Here is a 25,529-nt window from a genome sequence, read left to right on the forward strand (position 1 = left end):
ACTTATTTGTAAGATCTAAAAATCAAAACAATTGAATTCATGGACATAGAGTAGAACAATGGTTACCATAGGCTGGGAAATGTAGCAAGAAGCTGGGGGTGTGGAGGTGGAGATGGCTAATAAGTATAAAAAAAATACAAAGAATGAATAAGACCTACTATATGATAACATAATAGAATGTCTATAATCAATAATAATTTAATTGTATATTTTAAAATAAAGAGTATAATTAGCTTGTTCATAAGTCAAAGGGTAAGTCAAAGGACAAATGCTTGAGGGGATGGATACCCCATTCTCCATGATGTGCTTATTTCAAATTGCATACCTATATCAAAACATCTTATGTACTCCATACATATAGGCACCTACTGTATACCCACACAAATGAAAACCAAAAAAAAAAATTTTTAAGAGGATTTAAATTCAATATTCACCAAGAAGTAATATGTGCTTCTGATTTTTTAAAAGAGAAAGTATCAGCTAAATGAATGTGCTAATGGATTATGCTTAATGGAAACAGCACTGCTGAGCCTCAGTTTTTTTCATCTTCGAAATGAACTTGATTTAATCCCAGTCCACTATCAAATTTGCTTATCAAATATTTCCATTTAAGAACTTTAAGGAGCAAAGGAAAATGAGTATTTCCTGGGAGAGCCAGAAGTACTGTGCATCCAACCTATTTTCTTCTTTTGGGAGGAGGTACATATGATAATTTAATACATTCATATAATTTGTAAAGAACAAATTGGTGTACCTGGGATATCTATCACCTTAAACATTAGTCTTTTATTTGTGTTAGAAATATTCCCTACCTATTTTCTGAAATTGCTTGTATTTTACTTCCCACAATTTTCGGAATCTCCTAATTCTAGTCTATAAAATGTCAGTGTTTACCTTAACAAAAAAAATGTAAACTCCTGGATTTTTTTTAGAGCAAAGATACCATCAAATCCTAAAAAGCAGCTAAATTCTATTCTTTGGCAAGTGAATTTTAATAAGTATACATCATGTCAATCCCTTCTAAAACAAGGATACCTTAAAAACAAGCCAAGGTCTAAGGATAGAATTTAGGGGGTTCAGAGCCCCCAGGAAAACAAAAATGTCTTGGGCTCACAAAGGGCATAGAAGTGGGTCATCCATCCTTTCACCATTGTACATTGGCTCCCAACCAGATTCCTGGTGCCTGTCCAGAAAATAAAGGACCCCCAACCTTGGGGAAAAGCTCAGAGTTGGGGACCAAGGGAACCAGGGACCAAGGGTTCTCCTCTGCACTTTTCCCCCACATCACAAAGCTTCAGACGATTTCACTTACCAAACACAGCATCTCAACTTGCCTTCCTCACATGGCTCCCCCACCCACCACCACCACCATCACCACTACCACCACTCCCTTCCCACCGCCCACCACCACAACCAGTTCGGAAGGCTTATTTTTAAACTTGCAATAGCAATGCCAAATGCAAAGAAACTCATCACATTTGATTTTCTTTCAAGTCACCTCACAAATATCCTCTTTAAAGCATAAGGAAAACACTCAGAGACATAAATTCCTGCTTAAAACTGTCCTCCATGATAGCTTTCTATTTTGCCGCAAACACATAGAAAGTATGTCCCAGTGCTCTGAGTGCTTTTACTCAATAGTCATCATATGAATTTCAATTGTAAAAAAAGTTCACCAGTGTTTAAAAATGTGTTTTAATTATATTTTCATGAATTCCAAGAACATCATCGCAGTTAATGTTACAAAAACAAAACAAAACAAAACAAAGAGGGACATCTGAACATGCAATAAAAATGAATTCACAGTGAAAATAATGCATGTCAGTACTAAAATAGAGTTGCTTCGTTCCCTAAAAGAAAAAGGATTCTTCTAATTATCTATTCACTTGAATTTTATTATGAGAAAATATTTTTTGAAAGCTTTGGGGAAGTTTTCAATTTGTGCTACTATTATCATTAGAGTCTGATGGAAGTCCCTCATTCTGAAAGCCATTGTTTGCAGTCTATAATTCAATCAGAAAATTCAAAAGTACAAGTAGTTTGGCAACTGGCTTCTTGTTACATACAAAGCCATTAGCAAAAATATGTAACAAAATGTACGTAAAACAAACAATTTTGTCCTTATATACAAAAGACGGCCTTCTTCCTCATACTCTTGTAGCCTATTCCAAAAAGTGGGGAGGTCGTGGGGAGCAGCTATCAATCCCCTTTAAACTCTCATTATGGGTGGGATGAGAACATCCTAAAAGGCCAGGAAACTATTTTTAAGTTTTTAAAAACTGAGTTATAAAAATGCATCTGGAGGCCAGGTGTGGTGGCTCACGCCTGTAATCCCAGGACTTTGGGAGGCCAAGGCAGGTGAGTCACAAGGTCAGGAATTTAAGACTGGCCTGCCCAACATGGTGAAATCTTGTCTCTACTAAAAAAAAATACAAAAAATTAGCTGGGTGTGGTGGCGGGTGCCTGTGATCCCAGCTGCTCAGGAGGCTGAGGCAGGAGAAGTGCTTGAACCCAGGAGGTGGAGGTTGCAGTGAGCCAAGATTGCACCACTGCACTCCAGGCTGGGCGACAGAGTTGAGACTCCATGTCAAAAAAGAAAACGCATCTGGACTTCTCAACAAAGAGGGAAACATAGGAAAAATGATAACAAATTAAAGTAAGGAATTCATCCCTTTGTTGTTTGCAAAGTCTCTTAATCAACTCAACAGTAAAAATGACTACATTTGTGACTGCAATCTGAGGATACAGTAAAGGACATCTTGGTGAAACATACACACATTACAACCCGAGCTGCTGAGGAGTTTCACATCTAGGGCATGCACAGATTTCATACTGATACAGTTTACAACACCTCAGGGGAGAAAGATCATAATAGGTACATGGGAAGTGTCACCAAATCTATATACAAACACATTAACAGGGAGAACACATGAAGTCAGAGGGAAACCCAAATACAAGTTTAAAAATACATCTGAAAATCATTCCCAAACCAAGGAACTTATTTACTGAAAACTGAAAATTCTGACATTCTACGGAATACCTTGTAAACCTTAAGAATGCAGTTTTACATAATTCACAGTCTCAAAAGAAAATAAATTTCTGGTTTATCATCATTGGTTGGCTCAATCTGTAAAACAGAATTATCTGAACAAAACTGGTCAACGTAGCCATAGCGAAGAGCCGTGCATGCCCCCTCTGGGATGCCCCGGCTTTCAAGGCCACCCCCTTTCGTGTTCCTCAGGTAGCCTGCGATGTAGGAGCCGGTGGAGTGGCGATTCACCGCAGGGGTGGGTGCTGAGGGTTTGTTTCTAAGAATCACTCCTCCCCCATTGCTGGGGTTTGGAACTTTCTGCTTGTTGGCTTCCTGTTTCTCCTTGGCACGACTAGCAATATTGCGCACTCTGCTCTGACTTCTGGATGACAACTTTCTGACCAGTGCCCGGGGGAGCTGATTGGCATCCTGCTTTGAATATAGCACTTGGCAGTTGTCTTCCTGGTCAAAGGACACAAGCTTCCGAAGCTGCTCCGTCAGGGCATCTATAGGCTCTAACGACTTTGTCTTAACAGTCATGCCCTTCTTGTCTCTAATGCCAGTTGTAACAAAACTCTTACTAATACACTGGTACTTGCTCTCAAAATTGCAGGCAATGTCCTCTGATGTTAAGTCCCCTAGACTTTTGGATTTGCAAGGACTGGGCAGTTTCAGAGCAGGCAAAGGAAGATGTGTCAATTGCTTGGGTACAGGGGCATGCATATCTTGAGCACTAGACTGCTGGGGCATACAGGTCTGGAACATTTTTGCGTCTGAATTTGAGAGATGGTTATGCACAAAGTCAGCACCCTGATAGGCTAGACAGGAAATACTTTCAGTTTTGACATCTTGAATATTGATGGATATTTCAGAGTCAGAAGGGTGGAGGGTCTCTTTACAGTAGCCGTTTCTCAAACCTCTCTGCAAGTGTTCTACCACATCCTGACTACACTTGAGTTTTAAAGGAGAAGCAAGCTGACTTGTGCCCTCTCTTTTATATTCACAAGTTGTCAGAGAAAGATTTTCTGATTCTCCATCAATTTCCACAAGGCTGCTCTCCCCCGAATTGAAACAGAGAGTGGGATCAGCTATTACAGCCTCCAGGGTCAAATCAGGGTAAGAGGCTGGGCTGCAGCTCTTCAGTGTTTCCTGGTCTTCTCCCTTGGTAGGACTTTTTGGTAACCAGCCATGATAAGTATTAGGGGACCCAGGCAGGCTGCTTTTTACGGTCCCTGTCTTGGCCTTACTAGAAAGGTCATCATCTGGTTTGGTTTTAGAGATGGGAGTGTAGGTAGTTTCATAAACTGTATATGTTGCATGTTTGGTGGTTTCAGGACTCGTGAATGCTATCAGCTCCGGAGATGAGCACAGGAAGGAAGACTTGGATTTTCCCTTGTAAAAACCATGCTTGATGGGCATTTTTAGGCCCAGGTTAGGCAGGGGACAATGGTCTGACATCACACTGGTATTCTGAAGATGAGACACAACTGTGATAGCTGGATCATTGGTCTCATCAAACTGGCCAATCAGGGCTGAGATGGAACTGCCCGGCTCATTCTCATTTGTTAAAGTGACATTGTCAATAAGATGGGAAATTTCACTCTCCTGCAGAATTGCAGTTGAATGTAGGTCAGGTATGTCAGAGCAGAGCACAGAGACGTCTGACAAAGAAAAGGATGTTGCAGCTCGGCCCTTACCTCCACTACCTTCCATGTTCTTAATTTCTAGGTTGCTATGAGAAAGGATGTTTCCTGACAAGATGGTTTTCCCTTCCACAAAGCTCTTGGCATTCCCCTTTTCCTTGATTTTCACACCATGTGGATCTTGTGTGGGGTTAACTACAGGATCAGAAGCCAAATGCTGCCGAGGGGAGAGAGACTTGTTGGGACAGGGATTTTCCTGGCAATCACCTGTGGCATTTGATGCAGTTCTCCCGCCCTTAGGCCTTGACATGCCCAATTGTTCTCCTGTGACTGACATGTGGGCAGTAGATACAATGGCATCCTCTTGGCTGGTATCTTTGTGGAGAAGAGCACTGGAGGAGGAAGATAACTTTTTGTTGAAATTTAGAAAATGTGGATCTTTAATACTTGCTTTCCCTTTCCTTCTGCCATCTTTATCCTCTGCTGAAGGAAACAAACATTTTAGATGACATGTATCAGTTTATGTAGGACCAGCAAACAGTCATGTTGTCTTCAGACAGACAAATGGAGAATGTAAATCTGTTACACTGTGACAGAATATAATTATGGATTGCATAGGTTTGCAACAAAGTGTCTGTGTGATGAACAAATGGTAAAATATAGTTATAGGAATTTCACTGAAGCTTCCCTTTGAATATCTATTACATCTGTAAAGGATGTAATATTCATTGCCAAAAAAATGTCAATGAGTTACCATACTTTTACAGTGAGGATTACCTTAAGTTGTTTCCTATTCAGATTTGTACTACACAGAAGCATGGCAATAAAAACAGAACAAGACAGCTCTGTTAAACAAAGCATTGTGGTACCTGCAAGCAAGATACTATAAGCTTTCAGTTATACATGTATTAGTTAAAAAAAGAAGAAGAAGAAGAAAAACATAAATAACATCATTTTTAAAACATTTTGGCAGCATATTTCATTTAATCAGTTAGTTGCTAAAATAATTGGAAGGTGTGACAAATGCATTAAAATATCAATGTCTGTTGAGTTAAAATGTAAAGAAAAAAATTGGCCGTCAATTCCATGTCATTGCTAATATCTAATTTTTGGTTAATCATATACTTCTTTTTAATACACAAATTTCATATTGCATCTTTCCCTAAAAGTGGCAGTGAGTTGTCAGGCACAGTAAAGGTAAATGATGAAACACAATTCACATAATTTGGGATATCCCATCATGGTTAGCATACTGCTAGGAGAGTATAAGGTATTCAATTCTTGATCAGATTATTTTAATAATACTTTCAGAGTCATGCTGTATAAGAAAAAAGAATTTGTTTAACTTATTAGTTTCCAAACTAAAAATATTCATCATAAAAATTTTGAAAACCTCAAAAAATTATAAAGGAAAAATTAAATACCATATGATGTTATCACTGAGACAGTCACTATAAGCTTTTGCAGAAGAACAGAATAATGTATAGAATTTTGTATTCTGCTTTTTCTGTGCTTAATGTTTTTTTCTGTAATATAACTATGTACTGTTTTATATTTACCAAAAGTCATGTATATTATATTTATAACATACATGACTAATTTATATAACTTTTTTTAAAGTAGAAAAGAAACATCACCTCAAAATTGCTTTCTAACTCACCTTAACGGTATTAACATCCTAACTGTGGCATTAACAGGATAGAACCAACTTCTATTGAATATAGCTTTATTTTTCCCAAAGATGGGGTTTTTAAATACATTTTAAGGCATAAATTTTATCTCTTCTGTGACACTCCTCTTAGCAAAATTTCAAGTTTTTAAATGATCTTTTTCTCCTTCAAATGAACCATTCAAGAATATCTTATAACAAAAATCAATACAAGTAAAATGGTGTTCATGAGAAAAGAAATCACTGAAATTAGAACATTTGACAAAAGAAAGATGAACCATTTTGCTAAAGGCAATCAATACCACATTTTACTTGTCCAAGGTGATTCTGATTTAATTAAAATGTATTTGGTGTATAGGCATCAAATGGACATAGTTTTGGCACTTAAATTTACCCCCAGGTAGGATGGGATGGGAGTCACCGACATCAGTCAAAAGCTCTCTGCCACACTTCAAGGCAGTCTTCACTCTTTATTGAGCTCACGATATGAGTCAATAATACACTCAAATTAAGGAAAAAGACAGGCAGCACCTGGTCCCTATGTTTGTGGAGCCCACAACCACACTGAAGCTGCACGCATGCCTCCATCCCTGCCAGCATCTAAGGATCAGGGAAGAGAGGCCATAGAAAAACACTGTCTGAGCCACCTTTTGAAAAAAAAAAAAAAAGATTTGCTTGTTTTTTAAAAAGGTGGCTTGTTTTCAACAGCTGGCTTTTTTTCTCCATAAACATTTCCAATCATGGAAAGATTATATGGTAAGAAAAGTAATACAACCATATTTACCCTCAGAACAATCAGTAAATATGGCACTCATTTGGAAAACCAATATTTTAAATTCTATTTTGCAGGTTTCACTTTCCTCTCTGCGCCATCACATCTAATGGCTCCCCTATCCCTCACTGTCAATTTCAGACGTTGACACTATAAAGCTCTTGGTGAGGAGAAAACGGATCTACCAGCCCCCAAAGTTTGAAATCTTCTGGTCTAGAAGATCACATTTAAAATTATTGATTTTTCAGTATATTTTACTTTGAGTACAGAACGTCAACCACTTCATAATGGTAATCAGGGACTGAAATGCAGCCTAGAAGGGTTTAGTCTTAGAGAAACTTAAAGCATCTTACCCAGAGAGTTTTCTTTTCCTTCAATGTCTTTTGCTGTTTCTGATAAGGGCAGCGACAAAGCTCCCAGAAGGTTTCTGTCAATGGGCATAGAGACAGGGCGTGCTTGCAAACTACGTGTGGTCCTCCTCAGCACACCATCTTGATCTCTTGTGGCCTCGGACACAGAATCCTTTATCTCCACCATTTCTTGGAAGCCCATTTTACTCTTTTTCCTGCCTTTGGCCGGGGCGCTGGCCGTGCGTCGCAGAATTCTATCTCCAATCGATCGTTTCCGTACATAATGGGAATTGTTTTCTGAAGAACTATGCCTAGGATTCTTATTGAACAGTCCCTTCAGACCCTGGAGTTGTCTGTTCTGAAGACACAAAAGGACCAACCACAAGTTAAGAAAATGCCATCGTGTCAACTTGCTTTTAAAATGACAGCTCCATGAAAAATGAATATAAACCAAAATTGTACAGCCATTGAAATATATTCAAACCAAGAAAGCAGCAGCTCACAGCATGTTTGCACAACTTCATGCACATCTTATTAACCTTACTTTGCAAGGACTTCAGCCTTCTATTCTTACATCAAGCTTTCCCAGAAGTTTCCTACCCAGAGATGACAAAGTGGTAGGAAAAAGTCTCCACAACTAACAGACTGCTACAAACTTCAGGCGCCTTAAAGCAACAGATGCATGTTTCAAAGTGGTAAACAGGAAAATGGAGTGATATGAAAAAGCATGCTGCCATAACCACTTAAAAAGAAATATGCCGGCCAGAATAAAGCACCATGCTGAGAAACTACCTTTGTAGCTCCTAGAAAGTGCAATATAGTATAACTGGGGTTGAGTATTAAAGGGCTCCACTGCAAAGGAAAAAACAAACACAACAAAACACAATTGGGGCTCACTGAAGAAGGTGGCACAGGTAAACACAAAAGAAAAAATGCATACATGTCTATAAACCCTTTCTCCTACTTTTGGGGATTTTCAGTCTTATGCTTATTCATTGTTCAACCAATACCACCACACTGTGATGTGTGGATCCCAACCCGAACCCATCTTGAAAGGAATACATAATATGACTCATGAATGGACATTTACTTAGGAGAGAAGATAGAAGTGACATAGAACACATTCAGATTTTAATTATTTCTGGCTCAAGTTTTAAACAAATTCAGAATTTAATTGTTCCCCTCAACATGATAAATGCTAAAGATAATCTGTAATTAACCTGGGATTCCTAGTATTCAAGAATCATTTTTAAATTATTTACATTTGTGGCAACTAGGGCGCGAGGCAAGATTCCAAAATGCAGCACAAACAGAAGTTCAGAACTAAACACAGAAAGTTATGGTATAAAACTTCACCAGTCTTAGAAATTAAGATCCTCACACCCACACCTCCATGCTCTTGCTGACTGATATGAAAATAAACATTATATTCCCCAATTTAGCCTGAAATGGTCCATTCCTTATTAATTGGATTGCAGTCATAACAACATTAATATTAGCCAATATTTCTGAACATTTACTGTGTACCAGGCAGCTTTCCAAATATAAGGTCTATATTTATTTTTGAGGTTGGTACTATTTTTATCCCACATTCACAGATGAGAAAGATTCCAGCTAGACAGATTTTCTGGTAAAGAGCACTAGAAATTTCCATGCCCCATTCAATGCTTTAACAGTCCCTCCAAATCCCATGTGGTCCTGAAAATTAATACCAGTAGCCAAGTCCCCAATTACTTGACAAGACCAGAGGACAACCTATTGATCTGTAAACGTCAAATGAGTTCTATAACCAAGACAACAGCATCAGGAAAGAACCAGAATGTATTTTTTTGTGGTCTCCTTCTTTTCAGCCCCATAGGTAGCTTTAAAATTCATTCACAATTTTTAGATTTTCAGTTAAAAACAACAGTACCATATAAATGTAGCCTGCCTAGAAGCAGCTGGGATCACAGCCCAGTTAGTACAGGTTAATTCGTCAATCATCTGAGATACTACATTTCCCACTGAGGCCAGCAGAGTCTTTTTAAGGATTAAAATAAAATTCAGTATTTAGTTATATTTTCATTGTTTTAACCAAACAAATTGTTGACTGAGAGAATAATAGTTTTCTCAATTCTATTAAGCCCAGAGAGGGCCCCAGTATAGAAGGAATGAGTAAACACCTTTAAACAGTGAAAAGAGTACAGGTGGATCAGGACATGACTGGAATAGCAGACTGAGCTTGCTGGGCTTCCTTACAGTCTTTGGTTCAAGAACAGTTTGTCAAAATTTACATTCCTATTATCATATGCAACTAATCAGTAGCATTGTTGAGGACCATATTAGTGTATGTGACTTTAAACCCTATGGTCTTTCTCACCTTTCCATAGATTTCATTGATGGTTATGTGTACAAATATAGATGCTTCTGTCAGTCCTTCCAAATAGACATGTCGGTAACCTGATAAAAGAAAAGAGAGTCATTTCTTCTTAACTGAACTTGCATTTGGCTTTCCTATGGGTGCAATAAAATTAAGTATCTTACTTGACTATGGTTTTGCTTTTGTTTTTGTTTTTGTTTTTGAGACAGAGTTTTGCTCTGTTACCCAGGCTGGAATGCAGTGGCATGAACTCAGCTCACAGCAACCTCCACCTCCTGGGTTCAAGCGATTCTCCTGCCTCAGCCTCCTGAGTAGCTGGGATTACAGGTGCCCACCACCATGCTTGGCTAATTTTTGTATTTTTAGTAGAGACAGGGTTTCGCTATGTTACCCATGCTGGTCTTGAACTCCTGGCCTTAACTGATCCACCCGCCCCGGCTTCCCAAAGTACTGGGATTACAGGTGTGACCATTGAACATTTTTACAAAGCTTGTTAAAAGTCACATGTATCATATGACATAATTTTATATATCACATATACTATTATGTAAGTAACATATCATGTATTACATCTTCCAGAGAAAAAGGAGTGGCCAGTCTAGAGAGAAAAGGCCAGCTCATACCTACCAGGCACTAAGCTGCTGAAGGTCACGGTTCTTTGTCCAACAAAATCTCGTCCAATGGGATCATGATCCCACACAAGGAACCTAACCAAAGCGATTTCTGGCATGTGTACTGTAAATGTCAGTGTTTCTTCCCACACAGGGTTAAATCCTCAGAGAAATAGGGAAAGAAAAATCAGAAAAGCAAACAACTTGGCTGAAAATGAGTTGGCTGCAACATATCCAAAGCAGACGGTGAAAATTGCTTGCAATGGTTATTAAACTCATAAAGACAACTAAGCCACTCCAGGATGCCTTGCTGGAATAAAGCCTTGAAATTTACCCCCTTGCTAGAAAATAATTGGTAAGAAAATTGCCTGTAAATTATCACATCAATTCTATTAATCTTTGGTGCCTAACTGTGTTATAGAGAAGCTCTTTAGTATTCAGAATGCTTCAATAAGTTCAAAAATTATCAATAGCAGTGACCTAAGAATAATGTTTTAGCAAAAACAATAAAGAATGATATCCTCTCCCAACAGAATTATGCTTCTCATGCACCAAAAATTCTGCTACTGTAATAACCATCAACAACCATTTTATAAAGTGCTTTTGCAGATTTCAACTACTATTGCACATATATCATCGTATTTCTTATAGCAATTCCCTAAGAGTTTTAAAGGATTTTTAGAGTGTTTGGAGTAGAGCAGGGTTTTCGTTTTTGTTTCTGTTTTTTTTTAAATATATAACTGACTTTCAAAAAACCTATTACTTTCAAAAATTATACAAGTAACACTCATATTTTAAAGTAGAAAATATCAGTATTTATAAGATATTTTGTAGTTGAGAAAACTGAAGTTCATAGACAGTAATGTTCACAAGGCCTTATAGTTAGTGACAGGGTCAAATTAGACTGTGCACTACTGATTCCCAGTATCTCTTCATGAAGCAAGACCTTACTGCATGAATGATGGCATATTTTCACAGCTACTGAAAAATAAGTCAAAAACGTATATAATTCATTTCAAATACAAAAACGCAAAAATACCTTTACTTGGTAAAATTCTCTCCAATAAAATAACTATAAAAGTTGTTAAAAAGTCAAGTACTCTGTAAGTTTTTTCTTTCTAAAAAATAAAAATAAATTTTTAAAAATATATGCATTTAGAGGGTATTAACCACTTAACCTTATAAAAAGCTTCAAACTAATGAAATAATTATGAGCTGAAAAATCACTGAGAGTCCCCTCTTGAATAAAAGAAGATCTCTTTGTTGACTAAGTGATGACCTCTCAATTATTTCTGAGACTAAAATAGAATCGTCTATTGAACATTAAATGTAATTCAAGAAGGTTGTTTTCTATGTAAATGCTTTTCGTAAGTTACAGGTTTGCCCTACTTGGGAATTCTAGTGTTCCGTCAGGAACTCCCTATAAACCCCTAATTTATCAAATTAACGATTATGCTTCAAATGTATTTTATATTATCAATGATAAGAGATTGAGAAAAACAGTTATGCAATAATGTTTGTGAAATGTATGAACAAAGAAACTTTAAAAGATTAACAAGAAAAAGACATGAGGCTTGGGTAAAGAAAACTTTCTTTATATTATGGCCAAAATATAAGAAGAACGCTGCCCCTCCAATCGTATGTAAATATTCAAGAAGTAAGCTCGGCAAACTATATTGTCCTTGCCTTTAGAGTTTTACATGCTCCAGAAAAAGTAAGAAATTACAAAGACACGTAGGCTTCACAAATGAGAGTTCTGAGAAAACTCATGTCATAAAAATACAATATAAAAATATAATAAAGTCATTTCCTCAGTGAATTTTTAATCCAGTTCTTTAAAATTTCATTTACTAGAAAAAAAAATTAGCTTCAAAAGCAAAAGTCCGGAAGGCCTAGATTACAACACCATCAAAATATACCATGCATCAATCCCACAGTTACTTAGTTTCATGTGTTGAAAAGCTTTTAACATAAACTCAATGGCGGTTATGGATTTTAGAGATTTCTTGCTCTTCTACATAGACACTTTTTTAGTATAAATTCTATTTCTAGACCATCTTCATTAAAAGTAAACACAGATTATCATCTTACCATTGTCATCCACCACACGGGTTTGATCTTTACAACAATCTACTGGCAATCCAATAATTTCAACTTCAACAAAAGGGTCAATGATCTATTAAATAAAGAGAAAGTACTATAGTACTATTAGAAATAATATATTTCTATACATATGTTCATTAATCTGAGAATATTAACCAAAATGTCTACATTTCAACAGGAACTGATTTTATAAGGTGCTTAGTAAGAAAAAGAAATGGTACTAGGTGTGGTGGATTCAGATACATGAGACGAGTATAAGACATATTAAATTACTATTTGCTAGTATTTACTAATGCCAACAAGCTACCCAATGAACCTACAATTTTAGTTCAGGGCAAATACCCAACAGAACTGAGATGTTTTGCCCATGCACAAATGCTCAGAGCAGCTATATTTATAATAGCCAAACACTGGAAACAACCAAACTTTCTATCATGAGTAGGATGAATAATATGCGTTTTTTGTTTTTTGTTATTTTGTTTTTTGAGATAAGGTCTCACTCTGTCACCCAGGCTGGAGTGCAGTGGTGTGATCTTAGCTCACAGCAGCCTTTGGCTCCCGAGTTCAAGCCATCCTCCCACCTCAGCCTCCCAAGTAGCTGGGACAATAGGCTCATGCTACCACAGCTGGCTAATTTTTGTATTTTTTTTGTAGAGATGTGGTTTTGCCATATTGTCCAGGCTGGTCTCAAATGCCTGAGCTCAAACAATCCACCCACCTCAGCCTCCCAAAGTGCTGGGATTTTAAATGTGAGCCACTGTGCCCGGTCAGAAATATGCATTTAATGAATACTCTCAACAATGAAAAAAGAATAAACTTCTGCTAAATAATACAATGTTGAGTAAGCCAGACATAAAAGAGTACCTACTCTAAGAGTCCATTTATATAAAATTTAGGAATAGACAAAACTGGTCTGGTGTGATAGGGGTTGGTGTTTTCTATGAGAGGCAGCTGGAAGCGTAGTATTGACTGGGAAGGTGGACCAGAACCTTCTAGGGATTCTGAATATGCTCTGTCTTGATCTGGGTGGCATAATAATTAATCAAGTTATCCATGTTTGATTTGTATACTTTAATTCCCATCCTCTCCTCTAGGGGGAGGGATCTTGCCTTGTTGATCATCTGTTGACTCTTTCTGTGGTGCCAGTTCTGGGCAATAAATAATGAAGGAATAAAAACCCAAAGAATCTAGAAAAAGCTGATCTAAGAAAGTCTAAAGCAGAGAAAGTAGAGTTCTGCGCTTTTACACTGCTGATGGGAGTGTAAAGTAGTTCAACCACTGTGGAAGACTGTGTGGTGATTCCCCAAGGATCTAGAACTAGAAATATCATGTGGCCCAGCAATCCCATTACTGGGTATATACCCAAAGAATTATAAATCATTCTGTTGTAAAGACACATGCACATGTATGTTTACTGTAGCACTGTTCACAATAGCAAAGACTTGGAACCAACCTAAATGCCCATCAATGATAGATGGGATAAAGAAAATGTGGTACATATACACCATGGAATACTATGCAGCCTTAAAAAAGGATGAGTTCATGTCTTTTGCAGGGACATGGATGAAGCTGGAAACCATCATTCTCAGCAAACTAACACAAGAACAGAAAACTAAACACCACATGTTCTCACTCATAAGTGGGAGTTGAACAATGAGAACACATGAACACAGGGAGGAGAACATCACACACTGGGGCCTGTTGGGGGTTGGGGGTCTAGGGGAGGGACAGCATTAGGAGAAATACCTATTGTAGATGATGGGGTGACAGATGCAGCAAACCACCATGGCATGTGCATACCTATGTAACAAACCTGCACGTTCTGCACATGTACCCCAGAACTTAAAGTATAATAATAATTTTTTAAAAAAAGAAATAGAGTTCTGAAATAAAGTATTTATGATAGTACCAAATTGCAGAGCTCTGTCCAAAAACAACAGTTTAACAGGCAGGAGTGACAAAGAGCCTGAGTAATGGATCAGCTCCAGAAAGAAGGGCACAAGCACAGGAAAAGCTGTTACGTAGGGAGAAAACAGGGGCCAAGAAGGGATAATGGAAACAATGGGCTAAAAGCTCTGGAGAGAAAAGAGACTGTGGCCACAGATAATACCTTCTAAAATCATTGCACACAGGTACAGCAGATAATAACAAGAATCAGCACATGGCTGAGGAGCAGGTTGGTGGCTGATGTGCAGCAGGGAGGAGCATTGCAGGAGGAGAGGAGTGTGGATGGAGGTTAAGATATACTCTTAGGCAATGTTCCATTAATAATGAAATTGTCAACCAGGTGCAGTGGCTCATACCTGTAATCCTAGCACTTTGGGAGGCCGAGGTGGGCAGATTATGAGGTCAGGAGATCAAGATCATCCTGGCCAACATGGTGAAACCCCGTCTCTACTAAAAGTACAAAAATTAGCTGGGCACAGTGGCAGGCGCCTGTAATCCCAGCTACTTGGGAGGCTGAGGCAGGAGAATAGCTCGAATCAGGAAGTCTGAGGTTGCAGTGAGCTGAGATTGTGCCACTGCACTCCGTTTGGTGACAGAGCAAGACTCTATCTCCAAATAATATTAATAATGAAATTGTCCTTTGCACTCCAATTTTAGCAATGCCAGTGTCAACCTTAAATTGTGAATTCAATTGTGTGCACTCATGCCTTCAAAATAGACAATGGACTGCAGTACAGCAAGAACTGTGTGACTTACCAATAAATCGACTAATGTCTGATAAGCTGAAGTCAGTGCTCAGTTATGAACACACATATGGCTCTGAAGACATTTCGGATGAAATGTGAAGGCACTAAGATAATCACATAATTAACCACTTAGGACATGTCATAGGCAACTTACCTCGCCTCGATCTCCAAACATGGAGTCTGGAGGTTTGGGGAGTTGCTGTCCACTGATAACTTTTAAGATGAGCTGCTTTTTAGGGTTGGCAGGAAGAGGATCACCAGAGAAAGGGTTGAAAGTACCTAGGACAAGTAAAGTATAAGTTGGTAACATAAAAAGAAACACACATGCACGCACAGCTTAAGCTATAAACAAAGAAAAAAAAATCGCTGAATTACAACTTTCTTAGAGCAAAGAAATTTTCACATAACAATCAGTATAGCATAACTGTGGTTTTCATTAGAATCTATGTTTCCAAAGGCTAGTGGACTGGGCCAACTTAAAGCAAGTGTTGCAATGCAATGATCAATTGTGAAATGGAGGAAGAGAAGCATTTTGTTTGAACACCAACAGCATAAAAAGAAGAACAATTATGTCAGATTCAAATAATTTTCTAACCTAAACTATCTCAGGTATGAGTGAATATAACAAACAAAAAGAAGACCTGAAATTAAGTAAACAGCAGAGCAAGAAAACATGCAAAGTATAAAATCTTGGGGCTAATCCTATCATCAGCTTTTTTATCTGAATTGTTATAAATGCAATTTGGAAATTTAAAAAATCATTTTAACGAGCAGAACCAAAAGAAAGTGTTGTTTCATCTAACACTTACTTATCTATGTTCTTTATTGAGATAGAGTCTCACTGTATAACCCAGGCTGGAGGGCAGTGGTGTGATCTTGACTCACCATAACCTCTGCCTCCCAGGTTCCAGCGATTCTCCTGCTTCAACTTCCCAAGTAGCTAGGACTACAGGCATGCACCACTATGCCCAGCGGTTTTACCATGTTGGACAGGCTGGTCCCAAACTCCCGACAGGCTGGTCCTGACCTCAGGTGATCCTCCCACCTCGACCTCCTAAAGTGCTAGAATTACAGGGGTCAGCCATCATGCCCAGCCTATCCTTTCTCTTTTGTTAGCACTGTTTTGTAATTGGACTACACTGAATAAAAGAGCTTGATAAAATTGTCTCAGGTGGAATTGAAGCTTGCCAGCAAGTCACAAACTCACATTACCTAAGACAGTTTCTAAAAAATAGGGCTCAGAACTTAAAAAGCAGTCCAGCTTATATGGGGCACTGGATTTCAAATGATAACCCAATGCTATCCATGTCTCTCTTTCCCACAAAACTTCTCAAGATAACATTCTAAACATCATGGCTAACCAAATATTAAGTCGTTGTGACAAGAATTCTAATTTACATTGAAACACTTTAACCTACTTTTTTGAAAAAATATGTTGAAAAACTTTGGGGTATCACACATTCTAAACAGCTTTTTTAATAAAGGTTGCCTGCATTTAGAATATGAAACTAACACACACCTGCATTTATGATATGAAATTAATACACACCTTTGCACATTTGCTGGGGTTTGAGGACATAACCACAATTGCCATTTGTCTTGAATTTGGCTCGGTTTAGCTGCATCATTCGTCCTTCAGATTGATAATTCAATGCCACTGTGCAAGTTGAAAGTTGCAGAGAATTAGGCAAGATGGCAGGATAGTTAGGATACACAGAGAGCCACTCCTTCCCAAGGAATACACACCTAGCTGGCAGCCTGCGTTCCAGTAGGGGAGAGGGTTGAAGTTACTGGAATCAATTCGGTAGGCAGAGGGGTAAATCCTTGTGAGTTGCTTTTGGTTATAAATCATGAACTGCTCTGATTTTTGCTGAACCACCTGATGTGCTCTTGTTTCACTGAATGATAACACATTTCCTGTGGTTCCTGGCAGTTTTTAATAGAGAAAAAAGAAAAGTGAGAATTACAGCAAAGAAAACACCACTCACGAAAGACTTTATAATAATGTCAGATTATACCAATAGCAAAAAGCAGAGCACTACAGTGGATTCAACTAGAGTAGAGGCAGCTCCTCAACAACAACAACAACAACAACAACAACAAAAACCCGTAAAATTCCATTCTTAGGGTTCTTTTGCCATTTTCAGGACAAATCAGAGCTGTGTGTCTTGCTCAAGTAGCTGTCTATTTCTCGGTCCCCTGTTCTCCCTAAGAATTTAATCATCCCGGCTGGGCGCGGTGGCTCACGCCTGTAATCCCAGCACTTTAGGAGGCCGAGGCGGGTGGATCACGAGGTCAAGAGATCGAGACCATCCTGGTCAACATGGTGAAACCCCGTTTCTACTAAAAAAAAAAAAAAAACACAAAAAATTAGCTGGGCATGGTGGCGCGTGCCTGTAATCCCAGCTACTCAGGAGGCTGAGGCAGGAGAATTGCCTGAACCCGGGAGGCGGAGGTTGGTAAGCCGAGATTGCGCCATTGCACTCCAGGGTAACAAGAGCAAAACTCCGTCTCAAAAAAAAAAAAAAAAAGAAAAAAGAATTTAATCATCCCACTAATTTATGTCTATCTGGCTAGCATGAAGAGAACAGGTAGAAAAAAATAACTTAAAAGAATATCTTTGTCAAAGATATAGACAACCATGGATAAATACAACTATCTAAATAGCTTATTCCTGATAACAGGAAGACATTCATTGAAGGCATTCTTCTAAAAGGCATGCATGTAAAACATGTATTAATAGTAACAATCAGGATTCAAGAAAACCAAGAAAAAGGAACAATTACAAAAATTAAAAGTTGAGTTTTAAAGTTGATTTGAATAGACTTATGGAACAAGTCAAAACCTGTTTGGGAGAAAGGAATAATAATAGATAAAAAGGGGTCAAAAGCATTATAAAGGAATAAAAGTTTTAAGAACAAGGACAGTCATTCACTTAGCCATGCATATAAACCATGGAAAAAAGTAAAGGGAGGTAAAAGTACATGAAGGCTGTACGAAAGTTTCTTCCAGGACAATCATCGGGAGGAGTCCATCTGGACTCACAGAAGCTGCAAATTTGGGGGTCATAACAGTGTGAAGCTCCAAACATTTAATATTCCACTTGTCTTCAATCCCACCTTTTTACCCTATCTACAAAACCCCCACTATTCCCACTTTTTCACCAAGCACTCCCATACCCTATCCCCAAAATGATCACCAATATGTCCTCTGAATATGCTGGAAAAGACCAGCCCAGATAAAAAGACCCAAACTCACCCAGAGTCTCATTTTTATTCAACCCTAATAAGCTGAGTGTGTCTGAGTCCAGATGGTGAGATATGGTCCATGAAACCAAGGAGTTGAACTATATATGGCTTTGCTGAGCCAGCTGGGCCTGAGTCATATCTAGACTGTGCATGTTTATTAACACACACAGTTTCCCAGGGCCCCTGCGGTCCTCAGGGTTGGACACCCTTAGATGTTAGATGTTTCCCAACTGAAAATGATACTCCAGAGTTAGAACAGTCAGGAATACAAGTTGTGGCAAAGAAATTACCATTTTTAATGTGATGATACTTTTAGTTTAGACTCTTTCCTTAAAGATGCATGTTCATATTTTTTATTGATTTAACCTCTTAACATAGTTCACATATCTCAACATACTAATATTGAACTTATTTGCAGATTTTGATGAGAGATGTTTTAAACATTATAGGAGAAAATATCATCTTTTTGACAAGCCTAATTCAGATGGAATAGGACTATAATCAATACTACTGTTTTTTCTGTCTCTCCACATAAATATGCACATCACAGTATCATTAATATGATCTTGCTAATTAGGCACATATCAAATAGTACATTAATAGAGTTGAGTTGTATCACATTAGGATAAACCATGCATTCATTATCTAGTTTTCATTTTGGGGCTGGAAAAAAATAAAAAAGATAAAAACAGCTTAAGTTCAAGAGCTAAAAGGTACTCAAGATTAATTTTCATTAAGTTAATATGATTATGTTTTCCAAGACATTTATTGGAAATTTTTGTTCTCTAAACCAAATACATCTTTAACTTAATGCAATCATTCCCTGAGTTTATTTTTGAGCTGAGGGCAATTACTATAAGAGTGTGTTGCTCACTTGCTGAGAATCCTACAGTTTCTCATGCTCTTACATGTGAAATTCATTTAAATCTTGTATAATTGTTACCAGTTGAAGAAGGAATCAAGGCCAAAGGAAGAAATCTTTCTGCAAATAGCAAAAGATACATTTGTGGAATGGGGTTGGGTAGGGGAGATAAGAGGGAAGAATCCTGGAGGTTTGTGAGGACATAAGACTCACCACAATGTTGTTTTCCTTTCACTAAAACTTGTTGAGAAATTTGGAGATTGATTTACATTTCAGTTCCACTAAAATTAAAATTAGATGAAAAACCACATGACAATAGTTTATTTCTGTAAGCATTCAGTAACTAAATGAAACAGAAGATAAAGAAGACAACAGTAACTAGCAAGAGAGCCAAGGTTATGAATAGATGTGACTGGAATTTCTCAGCTCCATGTGGAAACTGATAGGTGAAAAACAGTGGAGACGATGCTACTGAGATTTCTGCTCTTTTTGTTAAAACTTCAATCTCGATTACGCTATTTTCACCCAAGTCAAAACTTCCACTGAGACAATATAGGGCTTTCCAAGGTATGGTTTTAGCCAATCAATTTCTTCCTTTTTTTGGTCTTTCACATTTGGAATGGCCATCTGTGACCTGGTCCTCAAACCAGGCCTGCTCTTCATAGTTCAAGTGTTGCAGAAAGATCTTGCCCTGATGAATTTCTTTTTATAGTAATCAAGTCCTTCTGGGCCCTGTGGGAAATTTCTCTGGCCTCTAGTCAATCAGGCAACCATAGAAATCAGTAGAACCCTCCATATGAACTCAACACTATAGCAGCAGTGAGTTTCCTGACACTCAAATTGGTTTCTACATAGTCCCAAAAATGTGTGTTGATAATCAGATTAATAAAAATTCATTAACAACTGAAAAATAATGGTCAAGAATATTTAAACAGAGCAGAAGGAGAAAACTCCCAGTCCTTACCATCATCCACAATGTCCTGGGCGGCCACAGAGTTTGTGTACACAACCAAATCAGAGAGTTCTCGGCAGAGCTTCATGGTTTTCCTTCGGCGACCCAGTCTGTGAAGTACACACGTAGGATGCATGACACTTGGGAGTTGAAAGAGGTTTGGGTTTTTGGTTATCCCGCCTTCCTTATTTAAGACAACGATTTAATAGGAAATATCTGCCCCAGGTCCTAAGGGAGCCAGGATTAGAACCAAGTATGATTCCTGGTTCAGTGTTCTTTCCACCACAAAATCCTACTACAGTAGCCCCCCCTTATCCTCAGTTTCCCTTTCCAGAGTTTCATTTGCCCACATAGCCAGGCGTGGTGGCACACACTTGTCTAAAAATATTAACCATGGCCTAAAAATATTAAGTGAAAAATTTCAGAAATAAACAATTCATGAGATTTTTTCCTTTTTTTGAGACAGAGTCTTGCTCTGTTGCCCAGGCTGGAGTACAGTGGGGCAATCTCAGTTCACTGCAACCTACACCTCCCTGGTTCAAGTGATTTTCCTGCCTCAGGTTCCTGAGTAGCTAGAATTACAGGCATGTGCCACCATACCTGGCTTATTTTTTGTATTTTTGTTTTTGAGATGGAATCTTGTTCTGTCACCTAAGCTGGAGTGCAGTGGCACGATCTTGGTTCGCTGCAAACTCTGCCTCCCATGTTTAAGCATTCTCCTGTCTCAGCCTCCCGAGTAGCTGGGACTACAGGTGCATGCCACCACACCATACTGGTTGTTTGTATTTTTAGTAGAGACAGGATGGGGTTTCATCATGTTGGCCAGGATGGTCTTGAACTCCTGACCTCGGCCTCCCAAAGTGCTAGGATTGCAGATGTGAGCCACCATGACCGGCCATGAAATTTTTTTTTTTTTTTGAGACAGAGCCTGTTGCCAGGCTGGAGTGCAGTGGCATGATCTCAGCTCACTGCAACCTCCGCCTCCTCGGTTCAAGAGATTTCCCTGCCCCAGCCTCCCAAGTAGTTGGGACTACAGTGCATGCCACCACACCTGGCTATTTTTTTTGTATTTTAGTAGAGACGTAGTTTTACCATGATGGCAGGATGGTCTCTATCTCCTGACCTCGTGATCCACCCACCTTGGTCTCCCAAAGTGCTGGGATTACAGGCATGAGCCACTGCATCTGACCATCTTTATAATTTTTCTATATTCTCCAGCTTTTTTAAAACAAACATTCATTGCTTTATTTAGTGCTGTTTTTATCTTAGATATTTACTACAAACCACTCCTAGGATCTGCTCTGCAAACCTTACAAATTGTACTACCACTCTCTATCACAGTCAATTCCTCCACAGACCATCACATTCCCCTCACATACACACTTTTCTCCAAACATAACTACCAAAAACAAACCTAAACTTTAGTGCTCAATTAAACTTTATATTTGAGCTCCAATAGAATACCTATACATAAAATGATAACTAATTAGGAAGGGCAGATGTATGTGGTCCCTACTCTAGGGAACAGAATTAACATGTATTACTGTCTGCCTTTTTAGTTATGAGTATCCTAGTGGGTGTGAAGAGGTATTTTGGGTTGTAAGTGCCCTAATGAGTGTGAAGAGGTACTTCATTGTAGTTTTGATTTATATTTCACTAATGACTAACAATGTTGAGCACCTTTTCATGCGTTTATTGGCCATTTGTACGTCTTCTTTTGTGAGGTTTGTTTTTGATAGTTAGATGTTACCCTATAGGAGAAAAGTGTGCATGTGAAGGCAATGTGATGGTCTGCTGAGAACTTTACTGTGGTAAAAATCAATAGAAAAAAGAATGCATGCTCCTTCTTTACCATATAATTAAGAAATTCTACAGCCACTGGTGAAAATCTGATTTTGTGAAGGCTAATGATTATAAATCAGTGTGAAGTCATGCCTAGAAATTATAAGTAAAACTGGAAGACACTCCGTGATAGGGATAAATTCTATAGAAAGTTAACTCTTTTTAATCCTCATCCTGGAGGTGCATTAGGTTACTGAAGTCCCAAAAGGACAACATCATAGATGCTCAGGTTCTGATAACTTTTAAGGGAAAATCTATAATTGACACTAAGCAGCATGCAAAATTATTTCATGTGATACCTGCACTGATGTCTCCTTTGCACATATTAAGGTTATTGTAGCTTTACTCAAACACTGCCTTTCCCCTCGATATATGTATCAGAGTTAAGCCTTTCTCAAACTTATAAATGACAGCAGTCACAGCAGAGGTATCCCAGAAGGTGATCCTATTTTTTTCTTGTTATCCTTCACTGTAGCCACATATTCAATTTTCTGTTCCCTATAGTAGGGACCACATACATCTCCTCTGCCCTTCTAACTAGTTACTATTATATATATAAATATTCTGTTGGAGCACAAATATACATTTTAATTGAACACTAAATTTTATTCCTGCAGGGGTTCTATGCTTCTAATTTCATTTTTCAATAAAGGCAAAAGTGTGTGTATGTATTTATATCTATCTAATATACATAATTTACATTTCTTTGTGAATGTTATGGTATAAATAAACTGCCAGGAACTCCTGTAATGAATCATGTGTCACGATCTGGATTCTGAAAATATGGTCATGTTACTCATCAAATACCATTGGCAATAAAAAAACAAAACAAACAAAAATGAGGTTTTTTGAATACTCATTGAATTAGGCCAGAGCTTACGATACTAATTAGTTTAATTCCTTCAATCCTTACAATGACTCTAAGGGACAGATACAATCAGGAGCCAAACTTGTCCCATGCTAAAGTTGGTAAATGGAGGAACAAGAATTTGACGTCTGGCTGACTTCAGATTCTCCCTCCCTCTTCTCTGAAGATACGTTTTACTTGACAACTGCTGTAGCTAACATTTATAAAGAGCTCATTATGTGCCAGGAACAGTACTAAGTTTCCTACATATATTATTTCATATCCAGCTGATCGTCACATGTTCTACAGCACAGTGTACTTTTCTTCTGATCCAATTCTCTGGACATGTAGAAGTAAAATGACTAAGCTGACGAGGACGGATTGTGAGTAGGAAACATGGAGATGCTTTTTTACCTGTACAGCTGGCCACCCTCCTTGCCAGGAATCTGCTGTGTGTCTTCCTCATCATCAGTACTGTAAGATTTAGACCGTGATTTTGTAGTTTTCTGCCAGAAAAACCAAAACAAATTTAATAAACTCATTGTATATCAATAATTGTATATCATCTGTATATCTACGATATACAGAGAATAAGCTGGGCTTTAAAATGTACATGTGCACAAGCATAATAGCTTGGAGGGAAGAAAATGACCAAATATTGCACTTTGCTTCACCATTAATAACAAGCATATCTAAGGCCATATTTACATTAACATATTAATGCAAAACTAAGAGCTTCATGCTCAGAAACTGATTTCAAAGACACATAAAGTTGATGTATTAGAAAGACTTTATTAGTCATGTATTTTGAAGGTTTCTACTGGGGTAGAGTCAAAGTTGCAGTATCCATTCAAATGATTATAAGGGACAAAATGCCTTTTTGTATAGGAAGCTCACTATTAACAAATTATAAAAGGCACATTTGGTTTTTTTAAAAAAGGATATGCAGTAACTTTTCAAAAAAATAAGGCCAGGCACAAAGGCTCATGCCTGTAATTCCAGCACTTTGGAAGGCTGAGGAGGGTGGATCACCTGGGGTCACAAATTCAAGACCAGCCTGGCCAAAAAATGGTGAAATCCCATCTCTACTAAAAATACAAAAATGAGCGAGTGTGGTGGCAGGTGCCTATAATCCCAGCTACTTGGGAGGCTGAGGCAAGAGAATCGCTTGAACCCAGAAGGTGGAGGTTGTAGTGAGCCGAGATCCCATCATTGCATTCCAGCATGGGCAACAAAAGTGAAACTCCATCTCTAAATAAATAAATAAACAATACAAATGATGCGGAAGGACCACTCCAATAGTTGCAGAAAACCTTGCCACCGAAAATACAGTGTCTACAAACAAAGGTACGAAGTTTTGACAGAGTACCCTGGACATCAGGAATGTGGCTTAGAAAGAGAAAGGGCCTCCATCCCTGAATTAACATAGGATGATGGCACCTTCTAGATTTTCTCATGGTTCCTCCAACCCCACCCGCCCTCCAAATCAAACAAGCTACACTGTTGGCATAAGCACACTCAACATCTCTCTATTGCACTGACAGTGAGGTGCCAGTTCGGTTTGAAACCTTCTCTGGCATTATTTACTCCTTGAGAGCCTCAGCATGCATGGTATGGAAGTCCTACCACTTGATGATCTCACGTTCCATCTTTCACCAAGCTGGTAAACTGGCTAACCTCACTAGCTTACAATTGGATCTTTAGAAAAAGTGTGGCAATAACATCTATTTCAAAGAATTATTGTTGTGATGATTAAATAAATGGCTAGAAAGTCATTCTGTAAACTAACATTAACTTTCCATTTAAAATTCTGTCAATACTTATTGAAATAATATATAGATTAATATTTAAATATATAATAAATTAATATTTAAATAATGGATATTTGGCCGGGCGCGATGGCTCAAGCCTGTAATCCCAGCACTTTGGGAGGCCGAGGCGGGTGGATCACAAGGTCAAGAGATCGAGACCATCCTGGTCAACATGGTGAAACCCCGTCTCTACTAAAAATACAAAAAATTAGCTGGGCATTGTGGCGCATGCCTGTAATCCCAGCTACTCAGGAGGCTGAGGCAGGAGAATTGCCTGAACCCAGGAGGCAGAGGTTGCGGTGAACCGAGATCGCGCCATTGCACTCCAGCCTGGGTAACAAGAGCGAAACTCCATCTCAAAAAAAAAATAAATAAATAAATAATGGATATTTAAATATTTAAAATCTATAGATTAATATTTAATAAACAGATTTAATATTTTTAAATGGACAATTTATTCTTATGACTTGTGGCATGATAAATTTTAATTAGGTGAAGTACTCCCTAAAACATCTATTTTGAAAAACTATTTTAATTGTAATGACAAGTTGCAATCCACAAATGAAATATTCTAATTCCACATAATAATTTAAGTGATACAATAATAAATGTCTTTTTAAGAATCGTTATTATAAAATGCAAAAATTAGAAATAAGAAATGAATCACCAATGACAGATAGTGATCAGAGAATGATATATTTTCTGCACATAGTTTTGACACATCTTTTCATGGTTA

General features: G+C 38.1%; 1 protein-coding gene across 10 annotated transcripts in view; it reads right to left on the minus strand.

The window, feature by feature from the left end:
- Positions 1–1,679: 1,679 nt before the first annotated feature.
- PLCH1 (phospholipase C eta 1) overlaps positions 1,680–25,529 on the minus strand; it is a 255,169-nt gene continuing 231,319 nt past the window's right edge. For 5 of the 10 annotated variants that reach the window (XM_074405532.1, XM_074405533.1, XM_074405535.1 and 2 more), the window contains 11 exons: positions 23,397–23,488; positions 20,306–20,403; positions 16,978–17,157; positions 16,781–16,888; positions 15,386–15,510; positions 12,527–12,611; positions 10,452–10,598; positions 9,825–9,904; positions 8,258–8,317; positions 7,469–7,823; positions 1,680–5,157 (listed from right to left, as the gene is read on the minus strand). In XM_074405532.1, the coding sequence (XP_074261633.1) occupies positions 3,074–5,157; positions 7,469–7,823; positions 8,258–8,317; positions 9,825–9,904; positions 10,452–10,598; positions 12,527–12,611; positions 15,386–15,510; positions 16,781–16,888; positions 16,978–17,157; positions 20,306–20,403; positions 23,397–23,488 (3,414 nt within the window). In that variant the 3' untranslated portion in view covers positions 1,680–3,073. Of the gene's footprint in view, positions 5,158–5,451; positions 5,480–7,468; positions 7,824–8,257; positions 8,318–9,824; positions 9,905–10,451; positions 10,599–12,526; positions 12,612–15,385; positions 15,511–16,780; positions 16,889–16,977; positions 17,158–20,305; positions 20,404–23,396; positions 23,489–25,529 lie in introns of all 10 variants that reach the window. The other 5 variants (XM_074405540.1, XM_074405541.1, XM_074405534.1 and 2 more) reach the window with 5 other exon arrangements.

The sequence above is a fragment of the Saimiri boliviensis genome, chromosome 9 (assembly GCF_048565385.1).
Source record: "Saimiri boliviensis isolate mSaiBol1 chromosome 9, mSaiBol1.pri, whole genome shotgun sequence".
Classification (NCBI taxonomy): domain Eukaryota; kingdom Metazoa; phylum Chordata; class Mammalia; order Primates; family Cebidae; genus Saimiri; species Saimiri boliviensis.